General features: G+C 40.8%; 2 protein-coding genes across 6 annotated transcripts in view; one reads left to right on the top strand and one right to left on the bottom strand.

Moving 5' to 3' along the window:
- Positions 1-7,764, bottom strand: part of TSTD2 (thiosulfate sulfurtransferase like domain containing 2) — a 33,736-nt gene extending 25,972 nt beyond the window's left edge. Inside the window, exon 1 of one of the 5 annotated variants that reach the window (XM_072596719.1) lies at positions 7,647-7,764. Coding sequence is in view for 1 of the 5 variants with exons in the window: in XM_072596718.1 (XP_072452819.1) it covers positions 7,361-7,375 (15 nt within the window). In the remaining 4 variants the exon portion in view is untranslated. Of the gene's footprint in view, positions 1-6,368; positions 6,446-7,344; positions 7,611-7,646 lie in introns of those variants that run through there. The other 4 variants (XM_072596720.1, XM_072596718.1, XM_072596721.1 and 1 more) reach the window with 4 other exon arrangements.
- A 487-nt stretch (positions 7,765-8,251) lies between these two features.
- Positions 8,252-24,847, top strand: part of NCBP1 (nuclear cap binding protein subunit 1) — a 69,339-nt gene continuing 52,743 nt past the window's right edge. Inside the window, exon 1 of the mRNA XM_072596717.1 lies at positions 8,252-8,438. Coding sequence (XP_072452818.1) covers positions 8,405-8,438 — 34 coding nt within the window. The 5' untranslated portion in view covers positions 8,252-8,404. The remainder of the gene's footprint in view (positions 8,439-24,847) is intronic.

Below are 24,847 nucleotides of genomic sequence, written 5' to 3'. Positions count from 1 at the left end.
CATCAACACTGAATGCGCTATCCAGACAAAATAGCCAAGGAAATTGTAGGTTGAATTGCACTTTAATGAGCTCAAAGAGAACATCAGAATTGTTAAGTTGTACAAAACCTTTGTGGAATAGCATGATTATTATGTCACACAGCATTCTTTTAAAACTTTAAAATACAAAGCAACTTTTGTGTGAACACAGTAATAAATTAGGGGATAAATTTTATCTTTTTTTCCATTACCTGCATTGAAATATGATAACCAATAAAATTAGATGTTTTTTAAAATGTTGCACTAGTGGCATGGGTTACTTGGTGAATTACTGTATCTACCCAAACTATGGAACTTTAGTACAGTTTAGATTAGATCTATAACATTAGACAATTCTGTCTTAATTACAGATTCTGTGAAAAATGACAAGTAATCATCCTCTGACTAGAAGAGGGGAAGAGAAGAAAATTTCCTATGCCTTTCTATGCTATTTAAAGATCATTTTTTAAATCATATCTGGGGTTCAAAAATTTGCATGTACATCCATTCCACATGAGAGGGGAGGGGTTGAGGCCCTCCCTTTGTACCAGAGAATTCTGAATTACTACAGTATTAAAAGATAAAATGTGTTGATGTTATACAATACTATGCATATATTTTATGAATTTCTGAGTTTCTAAACTTTTTCTGTGTCATTTGCCAGCCTTCATGTGTCATATGCAGACTCTACAAAACTCCCCAAAAATCCCATTTAAAATTTCTCATGCTGAACTACAATATATTAAAACTGCAATGGGGAAAGTCATGATATGGAAGGGATTACTGTATATATGGCAGAGTAAAAACCTTCCTGGCTGGTGATATTTAGATGGGTGGGGATCATGAGTTCAAGATAATAACAAACTGAAGTTCCATAAATCTCATATCTTGTATGTTAACCAAGTACTTTAAAGCAAGAGAAATTACTTTTTGAATGACTATGACAGGCTAGCTTAATTTGTACAGGTACAAAAATTTACAAAGCATCATATCCACCAACCCAGCATTTTAAAAACCAGTCAAATTTTAATGACAGAAGGAAGGAAAAGCAGAATTTACCCTCTCAGGCACATTACTCTAGAAACATATTTTGTAATTTCTGCATTTACAAATACAATTTACAATAACATTTGTTTTAAATTTAAAAGTTATTTTAAAAAGACTACAACTCTTCCTTTTATACAGTGTTTTGAACAAAGTTTGGATAAAAAGTAATAGTTTTTTAGTCTAACCTCACTTGAAAACTTGATATAATACTTGTAGGATGTGTGTAAAGCATTTTGCAATTTAAAACTCTGTCAACGTGAGCTACTTAAGCTTAGTAAGCAATCCAACCTGTAACTTTACTATGCAATGCAGCATTCTATGTTTTCTAAAACACATCCAACTTTACTACTATATAGGTATTCAAGTACTAGTAATCTGCATGAATACTGTATCAGACAAATATCATTTTCAGAAGACTGAATGCTAAATAAACATACACTTTAAATAGATTTGTTAAATGGTGGGGGAAAAACAAAACCCATAGCTTTCCTTTACCACACTTCATAATTTATAAAGTGCTTTTTCTCACAACAATCCTGTAAAGTAGGTTGAGAAAGTATCTTCATCTAACAGTTAAGAAAACTGAGGTCCAAAGAGGTTAAATGTTCAAGGTCATAGAACCAGGATGGCGATGTCAAGATCTGAACCTAGGTCTTGTTTCTAATCTCATGCTTCTCCCCTCTCCCGATTCCCCAATTATAACACTGTCTCCATTAATAAAACAAATACCTTCCAATGACATAATCTGTCACAAACTGTTACCATCATCAAAACAGCGACTGAGTAGGACATTATTCTAGGAATAGGAGTCAATGTATTTCAAAAAATTAATCTGAAAAGTCAATGTATGTGAATAAATGAAAATGGTGAGGATCATTCAGACCCTACTAATTATCAATGCCATTATGTCAGATTGACTGTTCTGCACACGTTCGGCCCAACTTGTTCTTTTCTCCTACGTTGTAACTAAATGTGTGTGGCTCTATTTACATGCATGCATATACAAACACACACGCATACCCATATACACACATGCACATATACACGTATTTATGGAGCAAGAGGCAGAGTGAAGAGCAGAAAGAACCACGCTCTCACGTACCTGCTGTGACACTGACGGGTGTATAGAATGGCAAAGACATAGGGTGAGCATAACACTAAACACGTGTTGTGCTTGTGATGATATACATATGTGTTACGTGCTCACATACATAAACAAGGGAGTCCGTGTAGTGTTATGGGAAGACCAGAGTCTGAATACTATGTGAGCTGCCTGCCACCTTCATGAACCTGAGAAGTACTAACTTCTACCAGACTCAACGACCAAAGGGTTATACAATGAGAGCTGTAAGTGACTTCTGCTGCTCAGTCGTGTCAGTTGTGTCTGACTCTCCATGACCCCATTTGGGGTTTTCTCAGCAAAGATACTGGAATGCTTTGTCATTTCCTTCTCTAGTTCATTTTACAGATGAGAAAACTGAGGCAAACAGCGTGAAGTGACTCGTCCAGGGTCACATGGTAATTATCTGAGGCTGAATTTGAACTCACATTTTTCTGACTCTGGACCCAGAACTCTGTGCCACTGGGCCACCTACTTGCCCATAAGTGCCTTAGGGGCCATACAGTCCAACCCCCTAATTTCAGAGATGAGGACACTTTAGAACAGACAACTTAAGTGGTTTGCCCATAGTTACAGAGATAATAAGTGGCAGGGCTGACATCTGAACACAGGTCCTCTGACTGCAAATTCAGCCCTCCTTCAGTTAAATCTAGATCTCCAAGGTCTTTTCTAGTTCCAATGACTATGATTCTGTAGGATGTATAAGAATAAAGGAAGAAAATGTTTATTACCTCCTTATAAATGCACTTAATACACATTTAAAATACTTACCAATATCTTACTTATCAAATACTTATACAAGAATGATATTTGCATATTATTAGTTAGAATGTGGACTGTATCTACAAGCTTATCACACTTTCCTTTCTAGCCCTGTACCTTTTTAATTCCCTACGTCCAGAATGTTCTCCAGTCCCTGGCCCCTCTTCTCCCATGACTTTCCTATCCCTCCTTCAAGGTCCAGCTCAAATACCACCTCCTCCATAAGGCCTTATTTCCCAAGCAAGGAGTCTCCCCCTTTCCTGAGTTCTCAGTCTTTTGTATTCCTCTTATATACTAGCCATGTTTAATTTTTAAAAAATAATTTTACATGAAAGAGTGCTGACCTTGACTCAAAGGACTTGGTTTCAAATCTTAATAACCTATTTGGCCTCTATAAAAGTCCCTTCTACTTTTAAATCTATGATCCCATGATTCCTAAAATTATATTATTTCTTTTTTTTTTAATTAATTTTTAACATTTATTTTCACACAATTTTGGGTTACAAATTTTCTCCCCTTTTATCACCTCCCCCCCCCCAAACCCGAGCTTTCTAATTGCCCCTGTGACCTATCTGCTCTCTCCTCTATCCTCCCTCCCTGCCCTTGTCTCCGTCTTCTCTTTTGTCCTGTAGGACCAGATAGCTTTCTTGACCCCTTAACCTGTATTTCTTGTTACCCAGTGGTAAGAACATTACATTTGGTCCTAACACATTGAGTTCTAACCTCCTTAGCTCCCTCCCTCTCTACCCCTTCCCCTTGAAAGACAGGCAATTCAATATAGGCCATATGTTTAGTTTTGCAAATGATTTCCATACTAGTTGTGTTGTATAGGACTAATGATATTTCCCTCCATCCTATCCTGTCCCCCTTTACTTCTATTTTCTTATGGTCCTTTCCCTCCCAATGAGTGTCGACCGCGTAATGCATTCTCCTCCCCATGCCCTCCCCTCCATCCTCCCCCCCACCCTGCTTGTGCCCCTGTCCCCCACTCTCCTGTATTATGAGATAGGTTTTCCTATCAAAATGAGTGTGCATTATATTCTTTCCTTTAGTGGAATGTGATGAGAGTAGACCTCATGTTTTTCTCTTGCCTCCCCTCTTTATCCCACCACTAATAAGTCTTTTGCTTGCTTGCCTCTTTTATGAGAGATAATTTGCCCCATATAACTTCTCCCTTTCTCCTCCCAATATTTCTCTCTCACTGCTTGATTTCATTTTTTTTTTTAATATATGATCCCATCCTCTTCAATTCACTCTGTGCACTCTGTCTCTATGTATGTGTGCGTGTGTGCATGTGTGTGTGTGTGTACTCCCACCCAGTGCCCAGATACTGAAATGTTTCAAGAGTTATAAATATTGTCTTTCCATGTAGGAATGTAAACAGTTCAACTTTAGTAAGTCCCTTATGATTTCTCTTTGCTGTTCGCCTTTTCATGGTTCTCTTCATTCTTGTGTTAGAAAGTCAAATTTTCTTTCCAGCTCTGGTCTTTTCATCAGGAAAATTTGAAAGTCTTCTATTTCATTGAAAGACCATTTTTTTCTCCTGAAGTATTATACTCAGTTTTGCTGGGTAGGTGATTCTTGGCTTCAGTCCTAGTTCCTTTGACTTCTGGAATATCCTATTCCATTCCCTTCTATCCCTCAATGTAGAGGGTGCCAGATCTTGTGCTATCCTGATTGTATTTCCACAATACTTGAATTGTTTCTTTCTAGCTGCTTGCAATATTTTCTCTTTCACCTGGGAATTCTGGAGTTTGGCCACAATGCTCCTAGGAGTTTCTCTTTTTGGATCTCTTTCATGCGGTGTTCTGCGGATTCCTTGAATATTTATTTTGCCTTCTGGTTCTAGAATCTCAGGGCAGTTTTCCTTGATAATTTCATGGAAGATGATGTCTAGGCTCTTCTTTTGATCATGGTTTTCAGGTAGTCCCAGAATTTTTACATTGTCTCTCCTGATTCTATTTTCCAGGTCAGTTGTTTTTCCAATAAGATATTTCACATTATCTTCCATTTTTCGAATCTGCGCGGTATGTTCTGAGATATCTGTCTTTCTCGAAAAGTCCTTAGCGTCCATCCGTACCATTCCAGTTTTGAAAGATCTATTTTCTTCAGTGAGCTTTTGAATCTCCTTTTCCATTTGGTTAATTCTGCTTTTGAAAGCATTCTTCTCCTCGTTGGCCCTTTGCACCTCCCTTGCCAGCTGAGTTAGGCTAGTTCTCAAGGTGCCAATTTCTTCAAGATTTTTTTGGTTCTCCTTTAGCAGGCAGCTGATCTGCTTTTCATGCTTCTCCCTCATCCCTCTCATTTCCCTTCCCAGTCTTTCCTCCACCTCTCTAACTTGATTTTCAAAATTCCTCTTGAGCTCTTCCATGGCCCGAGCCCATTGGGTGGGCTGGGACACAGAATCCTTGATTTCTGTGTCTTTGCCTGATGGCAAGCATTGTTCCTCCCCATCAGAAAGGAAGGGAGGAAGTGTCTTTTCTCTGATAAAGTACCCTTCAATAGTTTTATTTCTTTTCCCTTTTCTTGGCATTTTCTCCAACCAGTGGCCTGACCTCTGAATGTTCTCCTCACACCCACCTTGCCTCCTGGTCCTCCCAGCCAGCGTTTGGGGACTGAGATTCAAATGCTGCTTCCCGCCTTAGGATTTTTGGCGGGGGCAGGGCTGCTATTCAGTGTGAGAATTAAGTTCAGGTGGTCAGGGGCAGGGCCGCCTCTCAGGCATAGTTCCCTCTGGGGGTTTATGCACAGACCTTCCACAATGGATCCAGGCTCCTGCCCATTTGGGGAGCCCCCGTCCGCAGCTGCCTCTCAGCCCCCACCTCCCGGGGGGGGGGCCGAGCCTTGGGGGCACCCCACTCCCCTCTCAACCCGCCAACGAGACTCTCTCACCCACCCCCTTCAGTCACCTGTTGGTGGGGGGGGGCCCGTGCCGCCGCTGAAGATCCCGCCTCTGGAGCCCTCTCAGATCTGTGCGTCTTGGAGCCGTGGCCGCCGATGCCGCCGCCGCAGGTCCGGGCTGGGCTCTGCATCTGCAGTGCAACGGACCTTTTGCGAGAGGTTTGCAGGTCCCTCTGTGGGGACCCGCGTGGCCGCTGGAGATCCCATCCCCGTAGCCCTCTCGGATCTCCTCCCCTCAGTGTCGTGGCCGCGGCAGGGCCATACTCTGGTCCTCGTCCCAGAGCCCAGTCCGCGGCGTGAAGGACCCCCCCCGCGAGAGGTCCGCAGGTCTCTCCGGAGCAGGAATCTCCCTCGCTCCAATACTCTGTGGTCTCTGGGTGCAGAATTCGCCCTGGCTTGGTCCCCTCTAGCCATTCTGTGGTTTGTGTGTTCGGAGCTATGTGTATGTGCGTCTTTCTACTTCGCCATCTTGGCTCCGCCCCCTATATTATTTCTTTTACAGAAAAAAAAATCTACTTACATAAAGACACGTATTTATACACACACTGAAAGGAAGTTACTCCTCATCACTATCCTGTTTTGGAGAAGCGAGCACCTGGGCCTCAGGATGTCGATGAGCTTCTCAGGGCTTAGAATCATGCCCTCCTGTCAGCCTGTTCACACACTCTTATTCTATGGGCAGCACTGGGTTCAGCTAGGAGGCTAGGAAACCTCCCTAATTCATAGACTCCACCGCCTGTGGTTCCGTTGAATCGTTCACCACCAGCTCTTAGTCCATTCTTCGTTCTTCGCTCGGCTGACCCGGGCTAAAGCCAGATGGGTCACAGACTCTGGTGGGCGAGGGAAAGGGGAGAATCACGGACTCTAAAAGGGGGAAGGGTCCTCTACGCTAGCTGGCAAGTGAAAGGGTAACTTAACGAATCCAGAAGGAGAGCCAAGGCACAAAAACCACCTCTCCTCCAAGCCTGGCAGAGGCAGCGCAGGACCCTGGGCCTGAGGACCTCTGGCACAGCTGGCATGTACCACCTCCAGCTGGTGTTAGTTTGGCTTCTAGGCCAGTCCACCATCACAAGGGGGGGAGCGGACCGGACAGCTGCCTCTGTGGGTGCTGCCACCCTGCCTCTTCTGAAGACCCAGAAAAGAAGGTGCATGCCACCCACAGGCCTTGGCATCTTTACTTCAAACACAGAAGCTCGGTGACACAGGGGGGATGCAGGCCTTACACTGAAGCTGAAGTCTGACAGCAGGAAGGGCAGACAGACTGCCGGACACACAGGTCTGGAGGCCGTCACACCAAGAGGGCTGGCCACTCAGCAGGACAGCTCGGCCATGGCCCCCCGGGGCTTCTCCAGCGGGTGAGTGACCTGCTCTGGCCCGGCGCTCCAGCCTCTGAGCCACTACCTGCAGCCTTCCCCCCCTCCAGACTGCCAGAGAGTGCCAGCAGAGGGCCCTCGGGCTGCCAGTGTCTTCTCTTCACCCCGGTGTTCCAGGCTCACCGTCCTGTGCACACACCGTGTGACTTTCCATTCCTCTTTTGTTCACACTCGTTTTCAGTTCTTCAGAGTTGCCTCAGTTTCCCCCTCCGTAAAACAGAACTGAACAACCCCCACCTTAGAGAGGAAGGCCTTAACGAGGCCTGCCGGTCTCCAGGCCGGCCATCAACGTCAGTTATGGCTCTCAGGGGTAGGACTGCCGGCCCACCCCCCCGGGGGCCCCCGTGCCACGCGCACTGACCCGGGGGGAGGGGAGGGGTCCGAAGCGTCAACAGAACACCCGGGAGGTCGCAGGAAGTACCTACCTGGCCGGCTCCCGTCTTTGGGGGGCTTCCACCCGCGGGCCCGTCTATCCTAGCAACCACCGGAACACGCAGTCCCCCGAGAGCCCTTCGCGGGCACGTTTCTCCTCCCGACCGGTACTTTACAGACGGCCCCTCAGCCCAGACGTCGCCTACGTCCGGCAGGCGCAAGGGCAGTCGGGAGAACCATCGAGTGGCACAGAAGGCCCAGAGCGTCACCACCTCGGCTCCGCGCGGCCTAGCGTCTGGCCGAGACTCCTTCCTCCTCCCTTCCCCCCGCCCTTTCCCTAAGACGCGCGCCTGCCCAGCCGGGACCGACGCTCTAGGAACTGGCTCTCCCCGCTCCCTGTTCTCCCGGAAGAAGATTAAGCGCGAGGAGCGGGAGGAGGGGAGGGGAGAGAGAAGGCGGCGGAAGTTCGCTCCGCGGCCTTGTTGGGCCGCTCCCTTGGGCTCTCCCGCTTCAGGCTCCCTCACACGCGACGCCTCCCGCCCGGCCTCCCGAGACCCTGACGGGACGTCCTCGGGACGGTGGAGACGGGAGGTGCCCTCTTTCCCCTCCCCCAGCCTCCACGCCCGCCTCGCTCGCGCGAGCTCTAGCGTGCGTGTGCGTCAGCGCCGCAGGCCGGCCCGCAGCTCCCCGCGCCGCCTCGCCACCCCCTCCCCTCGCCGCTTCCGCCCTTTCCCGCTGCCGTGAAGCGAAAGGCGCGGGTTTCCCGCGATCTCCGGCGGCCGCGGAGGCGGAGGGGCGCGCGGCGGGCAGGATGTCGCGGCGGCGGCACAGCGACGAGAACGACGGTAAGTGAGCGGGCGGCGGCGGCCCGGGCCGGGCGGGCGGCCGGGAGGTCGGGCCGGGCGCGGGGCTGCGGAGCCGGCCCGCTCCCGGGATCCCGCTGCAGGCCTCTGGTCCGGGAGCCCCGGCTTCCAGCGCGGCCTCCGCCGCTCCCAGCCGTGACGTAGGGCCGCTGGGGCCTCAGTGTCCCCGTCTGTAAGTGGGCGTGATAACTTAGGATGTACTCAGCATTGTTGTGAAGATCAAGGGCGAATATACGTAAAGCCTTTGTAAGTAGTAAAGTCTTGTGCTAACGTTAGCCATTATTGATAAACGCAGATCTATCCGAGACCCCCCGGGGTTCACGCCCCGTCACCTCCCAGCACTGGCTGCCCGAGCCAGGACCTCGGTCCGCATCAGGAGATGGAGCAGGAGGGGCCTGTTTGACTTTCACCCACGTCTTGTTCTTATTTCGAGCATTAACCAAAAAATATGAAACTGGCATCACTCATTAGATGAAGGTTCTTCACCTTCTCGTGCGCGTCGTGGGCTCCTTCGGGGCCTGTGGACCTTTTTTCAGATAACGTCTTTGAGTGCATGAAGGAGGATTTCCGAGGAAACCAGTGATCTGAAAATGTGGTTATCGAAGGATTTAAAAGGACAACAGCATTACTGACTGGCTTTAAGAGCCCCTGCTGTGGACAGAGCTGTCTGTCTTCAGGGGCGTTCTCTTGTGGACACTTAGAAAGGATGGGCAACAGGTTCACCGTGTGACACCTATCATAGCTGCGCTCTTTAAACAGAATTCTGTAACTTTATTGGTAGTCTCTAGAGGGAAAGGACAAGACCCTGAGTGATTCTTCAGAGCAGGATTCCAAATTCATGTTCAGGGAAATACATATTATGGAGACTTGTTGAAGCTGCAGTAACATAACTAGGCAGGTATCAGAAGTTTCTCATAAAAATGTAAAAATCTCAGAAAATGTTCTATGTGACTGTAACAACAGTAATAGTATTAATCTAACAACTAAGATTTATTTTAAAATATGCATTTTGAAATGCAATATGATTCTGGAAGGGACTAGTGTTTTACATTTCATTTGTTTTGGTTCAGGTGAAAGAGCTAATAGCTTCGGATCCAGACAACCTGGGTTAAATCTGCTGCTTAATACCTTTGTCACATTTGGCAGTTCATCTTACTATGTAAAGTTAGGTGGCTGTGCCTGTGAATCTGAATATTTATTAAGGGTTGTTTCTTACCACACCTCCAGGATAAAGATCTGGTCTCAGAGTCTGGGAAGACCTGAGTTCAAATCCTGTGTGTGACTGGTATTGGTTTTGTGACTCTGGGTAAGTTGTGCCAGGCAACCTTCTAAGACTTTTAAAGTAGCTGAAATAATTACCTGTTAGTTTTGGTTCAAGGAGAGAATTTTTGCTATTGGAATCTCCCTGCAGGGATGAAATCTTAGATCTGGATTTGATTGGTGCTAACTGTTGTGCTAGATGCCTAGAAGTAGAAAGATGAAGTATGATCATCTGATCTCCAACAGTTTAAAATCTTTTTTGCCATACCTTTCCTCTGTAGTGCTCTGAAATAAATATGTGATTGTTCTCTTTATCAGAGAGGTTGACAATGAACTTAGGTAACATTTTTTATTCATTTGAACTAGAGATCTTGTCAGAATGAGCAAATTTAGAGGTGATCTGCAAATCTGTATTTTGCTAAAGTCCATCTCCTTGGATTTTCAAAAGTTGTGTCAGTGGATGCCAGGCTTTATCGTACCCTGTCAAACTGGAAAGATTTTGAATGTAGTCCCAGAGATGAGGACAAGCATAGGTAAATGAGGAGTCACTCAGGTTGAGCACTCCAATGATGATTTTTCTGGCTACAATTGATTGAAACTGTCTGCTAAGTATATTTATCCACTGAAGTATATTTCATGTCTTTTACAAGTAATTAAATACACTAAATATGTGGTTTTTAAAAAATATGTAACATGCACAGTAATTAAATTACATTGGCATAAGAGTAATCCCTATTTTTGTCTCTGGAGGGAACTTTAGTTTTTTACACCTTTTTCAAGTTGATACTTTTCACTACCACTTTTTTTTAAAAAAAGGAGATTCCCACAGAGATGTGAACATGAAAAAAATATGTCTTAAATGGAAATATACAACTATAAACCTATCATCACTTAACATAGCAAATATATATTGTAAATCATTCTCATTTTAATTTAAAAAAAACATTTCAAGTGCCTACTAAGTGTAGGAAACTGCCCTTAACTGGGGATACATGGTTGAAAAATGACATAGCCCCTGTCTTAAATGAACTTTTTCTGCTGGAGGAAAAGATATTGTTTATATAGATACAGATAATACAAGGTAGAGCATAATAGGAATAAAGGAAAGATGAATTCAAAATACTCTAGGAAAAATTGAGGAGGAACAGAACAGTTTCATCTGGGGGGATCAGGGAACTCTTCATGAAGAGGGTGATACCTCAGTTGATTCTTAAAGAGAGAGATTGTCCCACTTTTGCCTTTGCATGCACTGTGTCTCAGATAGATATAGATTGGGATTAAGGGACAGGCTGTCATAAGCAGAATGAAAAAAGTTCGGGAAATGTGGGGAGAGATGAATGACTGAAGTTCATAGAAAAAAACAGAAACATATTTAGAAAATACTTGGCTCATACTCCTAATTTCTGCCTAATTAATACTAAATAGATTTCATCCACCTTGAGTTAAATGTTTTTTGACTTTATAGCTTAACTTTATGAAGACTAGAGACTAGAGTCCATTCAGTTAGTGTGAGGGAGAGCATAATTTGAAAAAGATGATTAGTTTTGTTAAAGCCTTACACAATCAAAGGCATCTTTCTCTTCTCTTGAAACTTTTGTTTTCCAATTTTCTCATAAATTTTTATTTATATCTTAGTAAATCTTGACTCATGATGAAGTTTTTAAGAATCGTTGCAAGATGTATTTAGTAGGATTCTTCCATAGACAACCTTTACATTGTAACACTGTTTATTATACAAGTTACAGCTTTGGGAGCTACCACAACTTCCCTAGTGTTCTTAAAATGTATCATCTCTACCATTGCTCTTAAGATAGTTTATTGATACTTCTTTCTGCCTCAACTTGTAAGGCCAAGGTATTATTTGCTTCATTTCCCCTACCAGTTTTTCATTTTACCTCAGAGTTCCCTAGAATTGGGAGGTAAAGATACCTCTACCTTTCAGTTCTGCTTTATCCTACAGTTTAGCTGTAGGATACAGAAACGAGGATTACTTTTCACAAACTGGTCCCAATCTACCTTTCCATTCTTATGACATTACTCTTTTCTATAAACCCTGCCATGTTGGCCTGCTTGTTCTACATACATGACATGCCATCTCCTACCATTCATTATACTAGTGCTTTATTTTCAGAACTCAAAGAAAATGAGATATTTGTAGAACATGTAGCAGTTAACAAAAGGATATCCAGCAAGGAGACAGAATTTATTCACTTGGGTTCAGTTTCCTGGTCTCTGTTTTAGTCATGTTATTTTGTTGGTTCAGATCATGGGTGAGGAGGGGCTGACTGCTTGAATTTTGGTTTATTGTGTTTAGGCCACAAAGAAACTATAGAAATACCCTTAACCAATTAGGTCTTGAGGATGGTCTCAAAACCTTTTCAAGAAAACTAGCTTGTGTGGCAGATGCTGCTCCTAGAATACTCCTATAGTATACATGTACTCCTTGGGGGTAGCAGAGTACAGGGTACATAGGTGTCTCATATGTGCTGATTGATTGAACATGAGTATGAGGTGTCATATGATACTGTTGGTATTATCCTTTGTGTTTGTAACTTATGTGTACATGAGATGATTATGAGCCTTTCTCATGAGTGTATCTGATTCTGTAAGCGTACTGCTTCCTTTTTCTGTAGAGTCTCAAGAGGATTACTTTATGCCCTAACGCTCAGCACAGCTTTTCTTCTGGGCACCAAATCAATGGGATGATATACTTTTTTTCCTGGATTAGCCAGCTTATTGTGTGTTCGTCCTTCGATGCCAAAGAAGACCATGCCATCAGAGAAACAGTGATATGACTTGCACTTGACTTTGTTTTGATTGAGGGAGGGCTGTGCAGGTCACCAGCCTCACTTCTCCTCCAGAGCCATCTGAATCCAGTGACCAGATATTCATCAGGATGGCTGGAGATGACTCAGGATGAGGCAGTTGGGGTTAAGTGACTTGCCCAAGGTCCCACAACTACTGAGTGTCCAGTGTCTGAGGTGAGATTTGAACTCAGGTCCTCCTGACTCCTGCACTGGTGCTCTATCCACTGCACCACTTAGCTGCCCGGCCAGCTTGGTAGTGGCTTAGGGAAGCAACCAATAGGAGGAGAGAATATGTAGGCAGGTAAGAGGGAGGTGGAATGCATGGTGTGATTTGCTCAATACTATAGTACTTTAGAGATGGCCCTGGTTATAGCTAGAATTTATTAGCATATTCCTTTAAAGTTTAGCAAGTGCTTTACATGTATTACTTTATTTGCTCCTCATAACAACCCTGGGGAGAAAGTGCTATTATTATCTGCATTTACAGGTGAAGAAACTGAGGCACAGATAGTTTAAGTGACATTCCCAATGTCACACTGCTACTAAATGTCTGAGGGAGGATTTCAACTAAGGTCTTCATGACTCTAAGCACAGTACTCTATCTTCTGTGTCACCTAGAAATAGATGAATTTGATTTTATCCTTATTAATGATCTGCCTGAAAGTTGATTTTAGACTATAAATTATTAGGAAAAATTCTTTAAATAATTTGGCTAATGCTTTGCATGTACTGTTGTAGTTGGGGAACTGTACTCTCCAAATACCCCACATACACACAAATACATGTAATTAGTTTCTGTTTAGAGAGGCCCTCTGCATGGGTGTACTGACAGGGTCTAGAGAAAATGGTTTTATACCTCTAGGTTAGTTGGCTACCTCAGTGGAAGCAAGTATCTCAACTCCTAATCTATTCCAGCAAAAAAAAATTATTATAGCACCACACTAAATAATGATAAAGAAATCCAATGAGAAACTAAAGTAATTTAATCCTCTCCAGAACTATATAAAAAAGAGAGTCAATAGCCATTTGGAAAGGGCATATCAAAAAATACAACACTATCACAGGCAAAGAAGAAAGAAATCTCTCAGCATGATCAGAAAGCGGCCAAAGAGACCTGTAATCTTTATGGTTTGTTATCTAGAAGCAGGAAGAAAAGAGGGCTCCCATGAGAAGGCCCTGAAGTGGTCCATCACTCACAGTGTGCACCTTGGAGTGACAAAGAAATCCATAACATTCTGTCCTGAGATTCCACAGAGGATCCTGAGGCTTTAGGTCAGCACTAGAGCTGACTACCCCAATAAAAAGCACAACAGGGGCCAAGCCTAGCCCAGGCACAAAACACCAATTCTGGAACTAAAGCTAGAGTTGAGAGCAAGCAGAAGCAGAAACCAACTGCTATAAAGAGTAGCTATTCTAGTTTAAGATATCAAAAAATCCCAACTAGAAAGTAGGTCAGCTATACACAGACTCAAAAGAAACAAACATCCACAAGTTCTACATGAATAACTAGAAGAAATAAATAGGTAAAAATGTTATGAAAGCACTGATGGAAAGAATTAATAGAATAATTAGAACAGAAAGTAATAAAACTTGCTGAAGTAAAGAATTCTCTCAAAATTATAGTAGACCAAACAAAAATCAGTGACTCCTTGAGACAGTGTATGCCATTGGCTGTGAAAAATAGCTTAAGGAAATAAGATTTAATAATTATAAGAGTCATTGAAAACCACAGTGGTAGAAGAGGAAGCCTGGACACTATATTTCAAGAAGTTATAAATGAAAACTGTTCAGGTCTATTAGAATCAGAGGGCAAAGTGCAAAAAGGAAGGAGGCACTGATTACATCATGAAATAAATCCAAAAAAGAAAATTGTCAGGAATGTCATGGGCAAAATCCAGAGCTTCCTGGTCAGAGAAAAAAAAAAAAAGACTGCAAGTAACCAGAAAGAGTTCAAGTATCAAGAGACCAAAGTTAAAAACACATAAGACCTGACAGTTTCTACTGTAATGAGTACTTTCCTGATGAAAAGACCAAAGCTGAGTAGAAACTTTGAAATAAGACATGAGTCCACAGTAACCTAGGAAATTAAATTTATTCTTGTAATTAAAAAGGCTGTATGATGATAAAGTGCTGACATTCCAGTGTGAGGAAAAGAAACAAATTTGTCTCCTAGACCTTAGTATCTTCAAAATATTGAGGGAGTGGCATAAGATAAACAGACGAAATAGGAGTCATTCATTCTGTTCAGGTGGTTTCTGGAGAAGAAAGATAAGGAGAGTAAAAATATTACTGTAGAAAAGGAGTGGATGGAACTTATTGTTTCATAATTGGATATATAAGAATAGTAAACAAACATGGAAGAAGGGGTAGAAAGCAGCATCAAATGAACCATATTCTTGTGTATACCAATGGAAAAAACATATTCATAGGCAGAGCCATGGTGGTGGAGTAAAATCAGGGACTGCTCCCTCAGCTCTCTCAAATTACCCTCCAGACAACTTTAAAATAATCCCATAAATAGAATTCTGGAGTGGCAGAACCAACAAAAGATAGGGGTAAAACAGTTTTCCAGCCCAGGACAACTTAGGAGGTCATCAGGAAAGATCTGTCTCAGCAAAGTAGTGGTCAGACCTGGTGGACAGTGCAGGCCTTGGAGGCAGTTCAGCAGCAACAGTAGCAGCAACTTCAGGAGCACTCAGCCCACAGATGGTAAGGGGAAATGAACAATTTCAGATGGAGATAACAGGGCCCCTTTGCTGAAACTGGTTTCAGACTCTGTCATGTTGCCTGTACACAGTTCTGGGTTGTAGTACCGGAGTTTAAAAGAGTACTAGTTCATTAGTACTTCTAGCAAAAGGGGTGCCAGGACCCTATACACAAGGACCTTGCTTCCAGGGTAAATGAGTATTTGTGGTTGCTTATAGGCCAGGAGATCTCTCCTGAGATCATATCACCTTGAAAGAACCAAAAATCTACATGTCTCCAGAGCTAGCTCTGAAAATAGTCGTAAGAAAGGCCTGAAGCTTGGAACAGTTCTTGCCCCTCCCACCCCCCCAGCAGAGCCCAATACTAACATAAAGCTATAAGTCATGAAATAGCTAAGAAAATGAGCAAATAACAAGAGAAGAACCTGACCATAGAAGGTGACAAGTGAGATCAAGACACAAATCCAGAAAAGACAACCAAGTCAAAACAAGCTGCATGCAGGAGTTCAAAGGAAAATATCAGTTGGTCACAGGCCCAAGAGTTCTTGAAAGTGCTCAAAAAGGATTTTAAAAATTAAGAGAGGTAGAAGAACAATTGGAGAAAGAAATGAGAGTGATAAAGAAAATTATGAAAAAAAAAGTTAATAGTTTGGTAAACAAAGACCAAAAAAAAAAAAATTGAAGAAAAATAACAGCTTAAGAAAAGAATTGGACAGTGCACAGTGCAGCGCATCCAGCGCAGCATAGTGGGAGGGCCCCAGGGAGGCCAGAGGCAGCAGCAGGCGGGACCAGCAGAACAGCAGCCCAGGGTGAGAGACCAGCAGGTCCGAACCAGTGACAGCCGATGAGCCCCAGATATCAGCCACTGAGCCCCAGATATCAGCCACAGCAGCTCCTGAGACTTTTAGCCCGCAGATCAAATGTTTGTAAGTCACCTACTAGAACTTCTGGGAGCTAAAATGGCAGAGTGACTGGTGAATGCTCTCTCCTCCCCCCTTGTTGACCTCAAAAAAACCATAAAATATTTCCCCAGAAAAATCCCGGATCAGCGGGCACAGTGAAGGGGCAAACAGTCTCATAACACCTGAGGCTAGGAAAATAGCTAAGGGGGATTCCTCTTACTGTGGGAGAGGTGAACTGGTAGGAGAGGGGCCCCAGGGCGGTGGAAACTTGCACTAGGTCCCAGGCATGCCTCAGCTCTCCAGAGGAAACGGGAAGACAATAGGACAGCCAGGATCACCAACCCCTGAGCTTGCCTTTGCCTCAGCCTAGCTGAGGAGACCACCCCTCCCCCACACTTAATAAGCTAGCCCCAGGGCTGGTTGGGGAAACACAAAACAAAAAGATAAAAAGGCATCTGCCCTTAGCTTTTTTACAGCAGTCAGCTCAACACCCAGTTCTGCAGCTTCTAACTGAAAGAACCAGAAGCCACAACACAAATCATCATCATGAGCAAGAAAAAGCAAAACAAGGGTGAAAAAACCATAGAATCTTTCTGTGGGGACAAGGACCAAAAGAAGAATACCAAAGAGGTCAGTGGTGAGACTGTACTCCCATCTGAAACTTCAGAAGGGACTATGAACTGCTTACAAGCACAAACAGCTCTCCTGGAACAGCTGAAGAAGGAAATAGAAGAAAAACTGGCCAATGATTTTAAAGGTATGAAAAAAGAATTCACTGATGAGAACATCTCTTTAAAAAGGAAAATTGAACAAATGGAAAAGAACACACAAAACCTAACTGGGAAAATTGGACAAATGGAAAAGGAAGTACAAAAACTAACTGGAGAAAATAACTCCTTAAAGGGAACAATTAGACAGATGGAAAAGGAGATGGAAAAGTTAACTGAAGAAAACAATTTGATAAAAATTAGAATTGGGCAAGTAGAAACTAATGACTCTATGAGACATCAAGAATCAGTCAAACAAAATCTAAAGAATGAAAAGGTAGAAGAAAATGTAAAATATCTAATTGGAAAAACAACTGACCTGGAAAATAGATCCAGTAGAGAAAATTTAAGAATTATTGACCTACCAGAAAGCCACGATGAAAAAAAGAGTCTGGATAATATCTTCCAAGAAATCATCAAGGAAAACTGCCCACAAGTGCTAGGTCCAGAGGGCAAAATAGTCATCGAAAGAATCCACTGTTCACCTCCTGAAAGGGATCCCAAACTAAAAACCCCAAGAAATATTGTTGCAAAATTCCAGAACTGTCAAGTGAAGGAGAAAATACTCCAGGCAGCCAGAAAGAAATCATTCAGATATTGAGGAGCAACAGTCAGGATCGCATAGGACCTTACAGCTTCTACATTAAAAGATCTAAGGAATTGGAATACGATATCCTGTAAGGCAAAGGAGCTGGGACTACAACCAAGGATTAATTACCCAGCAAAGTTCAGCAGAACATTTCAAGCAAAGAGATGGACATTCGACGAAATGAGGGATTTCCAGACCTTCCTGACAAAAAGGCAATAGAAAATTTGATCTTCAAATGCAGGTCTCAAGAGAGGCATAAAAAGGTAAACAAGGGAAATGAAAAGCTTGTTACTCAAATTTGGTTCACGGAGGGAACAATAAACTTAATTGAGTATATAAATCTAACTACCTCTATAGGCAGTAGGAGGAGAAGGGGGAAGAATGGGAGGGGAAGCTAAAAGGGAGGGAAGAAGTAGTAAAGGTAAAGGGGAGTAAAAGGGAGGGGGGCTGAAAGAAGGAAGGGAAGACTGCAGGAGGTGGTAGTGAAAAGTAAAAACTGTTAAGGAGGGGAAGGAAGATGGGAAAACTAAAAACTCAAACAGTAGGAAAGAGGATGGTAGGGAAGTCACAGATTGTAATTATAACTGTGAATGTGAATGGAATGAACTCTCATAAAATGGAGACGGATAGCAGAATGGATTAAAAGCCATAATCCAACAATATGTTGTTTACAAGAAACACATTTGAAATGGGGGGATGCACACAGGGTAAAGGTAAAAGGTTGGAGCAGAATATATTGTGCCTTAGCAGATGTAAGAAAAGCAGAGGTAGCAATTCTAATCTCAGACAAAGCAAAAGCAGAAATAGATCTAATCAAAAGAGATAAGGAAGGAAACTATATCCTGCTAAAAGGCACAATAAACAATGAAGCAATATCATTACTAAACATGTATTCTCCAAGTGGTATAGCATCCACATTCTTAGAGGAGAGGTTGGGGGAGTTGAAGAAAGAAATAGACAGCAAAACTATACTAGTAGGGGACATCAACCTCCCCCTCTCTGAACTGAATAAATCTAACCTCAGAATAAACAAGAAAGAGGTTAAGGAGGTAAATAAAACTCTGGATAAGGTAGATATGATAGATCTCTGGAGAAAATAGAAAGGAATATGCCTTTTTCTCAGTGGTACATGGCTCATATACAAAAATTGACCGTGTTCCAGGGGCATAAAAACGTCACAATCCAATGCAGAAAGGCAGAGATTGTCAATGCATCCTTCTCAGATCATAATGCAATAAAAATTACATGTAATAAAAGGCCATATAAAGATAAACCAAAAATTGGAAACTAAATAATCTAATCCTCAAGGAGTGGGTTACACAAGAAATCATAGAAACAAATAACAACTTCATTCGAGAGAATGATAGTAATGAGACAACCTACCAAATCTTGTGGGATACTGCAAAAGCAGTTCTTAGGGGAAGTCATATCATTGAATGCCTACATGAATAAAATAGAGAAAGAGGAGATCAATGGCTTGGGCATGCAGCTGAAAAAGCTAGAAAAAGAACAAATTGAAAATCCCCAAGTAAATACTAAATTAGAAATACTGAAAAGCAAAGGAGAAGTTAATAAAATTGAAATTAAGAAAACTATTGAATTAATAAATAAAACCAATAGTTGATTTTATGAAAAAAACTAATAAAATTGATAAACCTTTGGTCAATCTTATTTAAAAAAAAGAAAGGAGAAAACCAAATTACTAAAATCAAAAATGAAAGGGGTGAACTCACCTCCAATGAGGAAGAAATTAAAACAATAATTAGAAATTGCTTTGCCCAAGTTTATGCCCATAAATTTGACAATCTAAATGAGATGGATGAGTATTTTAAAAAATACAAATTGCCCAGATTAACAGAAGAGGAAGTTGAATACTTAAACAACCCCATCTCAGAAAAAGAAAGTGAACAAGCCATCAGTGAACTCCCTAGGAAAAAATCTCCAGGGCCGGATGAATTTACAAGTGAATTCTATCAAACATTTAAAGAACAGTTTATTCCAGTACTTATATAGACTATTTTTGAAACTTGGGGAAGGAGTCCTCCCAAATTTTTTTTTATGATACAAATATGGTTTGGGTTTTGATACCTAAACCAGGAAGAGACAAAAGAGAAAGAAAATTTTTAATAAGATTTTAGCAAAACAAATACAACAACTTATGACAAGAATAATACATTATGATCAGGTAGGATTCATACCAGGAATGCAGGGCTCGTTCAATATTAGGAAAACTATTAGCATTATCGACCATATCAGCAACAAAACTAACAGAAATCTCATGATTGTCTCAGTAGACGCAGAAAAAGCTTTTGACAAAATACAACACCCATTCCTCTTAAAAACATTGGAGAGCATAGGAATAAAGGGAACTTTCTACAAAATAATAAGCAGTATCTACCTAAAACCTTCTACAAGCATTACATGTAATGGTGATAAGATCAGGGATGAAGCAAGGATATCCATTATCACCATTATTATTCAATATGGTACTAGAAATTTTAGCTGTAGCAATCAGACAATATAAAGAAATTGAAGGAATTAGAATAGGCAAAGAAGAAACTAAGTTATCACTCTTTGCAGATGATATGATGATATACTTAGAAAATCCCAGAGATTCAAGTAAAAAACTTCTTGAAACAATGAACAACTTTGACAGAGTTGCAGGTTATAAAATAAACTCACACAAATCTTCTGCATTTCTCTATATTAGTAACAAAGCCCAACAGCAAGAGATAGAAAAAGAAATCCCTTTTAAAGCTAGGGTAGACCCTGTAAAGTATTTGGGAGTTTACCTGCCGAAACAAACCTAGGGACTGTATGAACACAACTACAAGACACTTTTCACACAAATAAAGTCAGATCTAAGTAAGTGGAAAAACATCAGTTACTCGTGGGTAGGTTGAGCCAATGTAATGAAAACGACAATTCTGTCTAAGTTAATTTACTTATTTAGTGCCATGCCAATTAAACTATTAGATAATTACTTTCTTGAACTGGAAAAAAATAGTACCAAATTCATCTGGATGAACAAAAGGTCCAGAATATCAAGGGGACTAATGAAAAGAAATGCTAGGGAAGGTGGCCTAGTGCTACCAGATCTCAGATTATATTATAAAGCAGCAATTATCAAAACCACTTGGTACTGGCTAAGATACAGAACGGTAGACAAGTGGAATAGGCTAGGTACCCAAGACACAGTAGACAATGAATATAGCAATCTACTGTTTGATAAACCCCAGAACCCCAGCTTCTGGGATAAGAGTTCACTGTTTGACAAAAATTACTGGGAAAACTGGATAAAAGTGTGGTGAAAACTAGACATAGACCAGTGCCTGACACCTTACACAAGAATAAAATCCAAATGGGTACACGATCTAGGTATAAAGATTGATACTATGGACAAATTAGTGGAGCAAGGAATAATGTATTTATCGGATTTATAGAGAAGGGAAGAATTTTTGACTAAAGAAGAGATAGAAAGCATTATGAAGTACAAGGTGGTTAATTTTGGTTACATTAAACTGAAAAGTTTTTGCACAACCAAACCCAATGCATCCAGAATTTGGAGGGATGTAGAAAACTGGGAAAGAATTTTTACAGCTAATCTCGGGGATAAAGGCCTCATTTCTAGAATATATAGAGAACTGAGTCAAATATACAAAAATACAAGTCATTTCCCAGTTGATAAATGGTCAAAGGATATGCATAGGCAATTTTCAGAGGAAGAAATTAAAGATATCTATAGTCATATGAAAAAATGCTCTAACTCACTATTGATTAGAGAGATGCAAACCAAAACAACTCTGAGGTACCACATCACACCTATCAGATTGGCAAACATGACAGAGCAGGAAAATGATAAATGTTGGAGAGAATGTGGGAAAGTTAGAACACTGATACACTGTTGGTGGAACTGTGAGCTGATCCAACCATTTTGGAGAGCAATTTGGAACTATGCCCAAAGGGCTACAAAAATAGGCATACCCTTTGACCCAGCAATAGCTCTTCTAGGACTGTATTCCCAAGAGATCATAAAAATGGGAAAGGGTCCCACATGTACAAAAATATTTATAGCAGCACTCTTTGTGGTGGAAAACTGGAAATCCAAGGGGATGCCCATCAATTGAGGAATGACTGAATAAATTATGGTATGTGAATGTAATGGAATACTGTTGTGCTATAAGAAGTGAGGAACAGGAAGACTTCAGAGAGGCCTGCAAGACTTATATGACCTGATGCTGAGCGAAAGGAGCAGAACCAGGAGAACTTTGTGCACATCAACGACCACAGTGTGTGAGAGTTTTTTTATGGTAGACTTGGAGCTTCATTGCAATGCAAGAACTTAAAAAAAAATTCCCAATGATCTTCTAAGGCAAAATGCCTTCCACATCCAGAGAAAGAACTACAGAATTCAATTGCAGATTGTAGCAGATCATTTGTGTGTGTGTGTGTGTGCGCGTGTGTGTATTTGTGTATTGTGTTTTGGTTTGTTAGATGATTTCTCCCACTTATTGTAATTTTTCAATGCAGCATGAGTATGGTGAAAATGTATTTAATAGGCATGTATGTGTAGAACCTATACAAATTTGTATGCTGTCTCGGGGAGGGAGGGGAAAATAATAATCTAAGTTATATGGTAGTTATTGTGAAACACTGAAAATAAATAAAGTTAATTAATTAAAAAAAAAAAGAATTCAGCATGAAAAAATTCAGCACAAAAAAAAAAAAAATTGACCAAATGATAAAAGATCACAAAAATCCACTGAAGAAAACTCCCTAAAAAAGAAAGTCAGCTAAATGAAAAAAGAGATAACAAAAACTCATTGAAGGAAAGAGCTCAAGAAGTAGAATTGGCCAAATTAGGGGATGGGGGTGGGAAAGGTACAAAATCTCCCCAAAGAAAATAATTGCTTAGAAATTAGAATTGGGCAATTGGAAGCTAATGACCTTTTGAGACATCAAAAAACAATAAAATAAAGTCAAAGGAATGAAAAAAATAGAAGAAAATATGAACTATCTCATTTAAAAAAACTGACCTGGAAGATAAATTGAGGAGATATAATTTAAGAATTATGGTACTACACCTACCTGAAAGCCATGATCAAAAATTAAAAAAACAGCCTACATATCATATTTCAAGAAATTATCAAGGAAAACTGCTTTGATATCCTAGAACCAAGAGAGTAAAGTAAATTGAAAGAATCTTCCAGTTAACCTCCAGAAAGAGATACCAGAATGAAAACTTCCAGGAATATTATATAACCAAATTCCAGAGCTCCCAGGTCAGGAGAAAATATTGCAAGCAGCCACAAAGAAACAATTGAAATATCATGGAATCACGGTTAGAATCACATAAGATTTAGTAGCTTCTCCATTAAATAGTTGGAGGACTTGGAATGTGCTATTTCAGAGGGCAAAGGAGCTGGAAGTACTACCAGAAATAACCTACCCAGCAAAACTGAATATAGTCCCTTGGGGGGGAAAGTGAATATTCGATAAAATAGAAAACTTTAAAGCATTCCTAGTGAAAAGACCAGAGCTGAATAGAAAAATTGATTTTCAAATACAAGACTCAATAGAAGCATTAAAGAAGATGAACAGGAAAGGAAAATAATCAGGAATTAAATAAGGTTATGAAGTGTTTACATTCTTACACAGAAAGATTATACTTGTAACTCCCGATAACTTTATTATTATTAGGATAGAAAGAAGGTGAATACATAAATAGAAGAGTTGAATATAATAGGACGATTTCAAAAAAATAAAATTAAGGGCAGGGGAGAAGGAGGGATGCACTGGGAAAAGGGGGAAGAGAAAACAAAGATGGCAAAAATTATCTTACATAAAAGAGGTGCAGAAGGAGAAAAAAACTTTACAGTGGAAGGCAAGATGGGGGGGTGGCAGGTAACACTCTCTCTCTCTCATCAGAATTGACTCAGAGAGAATAACATACGCACTCAATTGAGTGTAGAAATCTATCTTGCCCTCCAGGGAAGGAGAAGGGGAAGAAGATTAAAAGAGAGGGGAGGTGATAGAAGGGAAGACAGATTTGGGGAGGTGAAGGCCAGAAGCAAAATAGACTTTTGAGAAGGGACAGAGTAAAAGGAGAGAGAATGATAAATAGCAGGGTAGAGGAAATAGGATGGAGAGAAATAGTTATTAATCATAACTGTGAATGGGATGAACTCACCCATAAAATGGAAGTGGGATTGCAGAGTGGATTGAAAACCAGAATCTGACAATATATTATTAGCGAGAAACGAACTTGAAGCTGAGACACGAGGGTCAAAAAAAGGCTGTAGCAGAATCTATTATGCTTCAGCTGATGTTAAAAAAAAAAAAAAGCAGGTGTAGCAGTCATGCTCACAGACAAAATAAAAGTTAAAAATGGATCTAGTTAAAAGATAAGCAGGGAAACTACATGTTGCTGAAAGGTACCAGACAATGTAATAATACTATTGATACTAAACATAAATGTATCAAATGGTATAGCACTAAATTCTTAAAGGAAAGGTTAAATGATTTACAGAATTGTAAGAACTTAACCATAAAATAAGAACTGAAGGAGATAAATAAAATTTTAGAAAAGTTAGATATGATAGACCTCTGGAAAAAATGGAATGAGGATAGAAAAGAATATACCTTTTTTGGTTAGCAATACATGTCACCTACACAAAAATTGACCATGTATTGGGGCATAGAAGCCTAACAAAATGTAGAAAGGTGGAAATATTAAATGCATACTTTTCAGATCATGATTTAATAAAAATTACAACTAATAAAAGTAATAGAAACAGAAATTAATTGGAAACTTTAAATAATTCTAATTCTAAAGAATGAGTGGGTCAAAGAACAAATCATAGGAAAAAAAATTAATAATTTCATCAAAGAGAATGACACCAGTGAGACAAAATACTAAAATTATGGAATGTAGCCAAAGCAGTACTTAGAAGAAAATTTATATTTTTATCCTCTTACAGTAATAAAATAAAAAGCAGTTCAGTGAATTGGGCATTCAGCTTTAAAAAAAACTAGAAAAATAACAAATTAAAAAACCTCAATTAAGCACCAAATTGGAAATACTGAAAAATCAAAAGAGAGATTAATAAAATTGAAAGTAAGAAAACCATTGAATTAATAAATAAAAGTAGGACCTGGTTTGGCGGGGGAGGAGGGGGAATAAAATAGACAAAACACTCGTTAATTTTATTTTTTTAAGAAGAGGAAAACCAAATTATCGATATTAAAAAATGAGAAGAGTGAAATCACCATGAATGAAGAGGAAATTAAAGCAATTATTAGGGGCTATTTTGCCCAGTTATATGCAATAAATCTAACAGTGTAAGTGAAATGAATGTTTA

The sequence above is a fragment of the Notamacropus eugenii genome, chromosome 3, assembly GCF_028372415.1.
Source record: "Notamacropus eugenii isolate mMacEug1 chromosome 3, mMacEug1.pri_v2, whole genome shotgun sequence".
Classification (NCBI taxonomy): Eukaryota; Metazoa; Chordata; class Mammalia; order Diprotodontia; family Macropodidae; genus Notamacropus; species Notamacropus eugenii.
The sequence above is the reverse complement of the archived record's forward strand: the minus strand, read 5'-3'. Positions and strand labels throughout refer to the sequence as shown.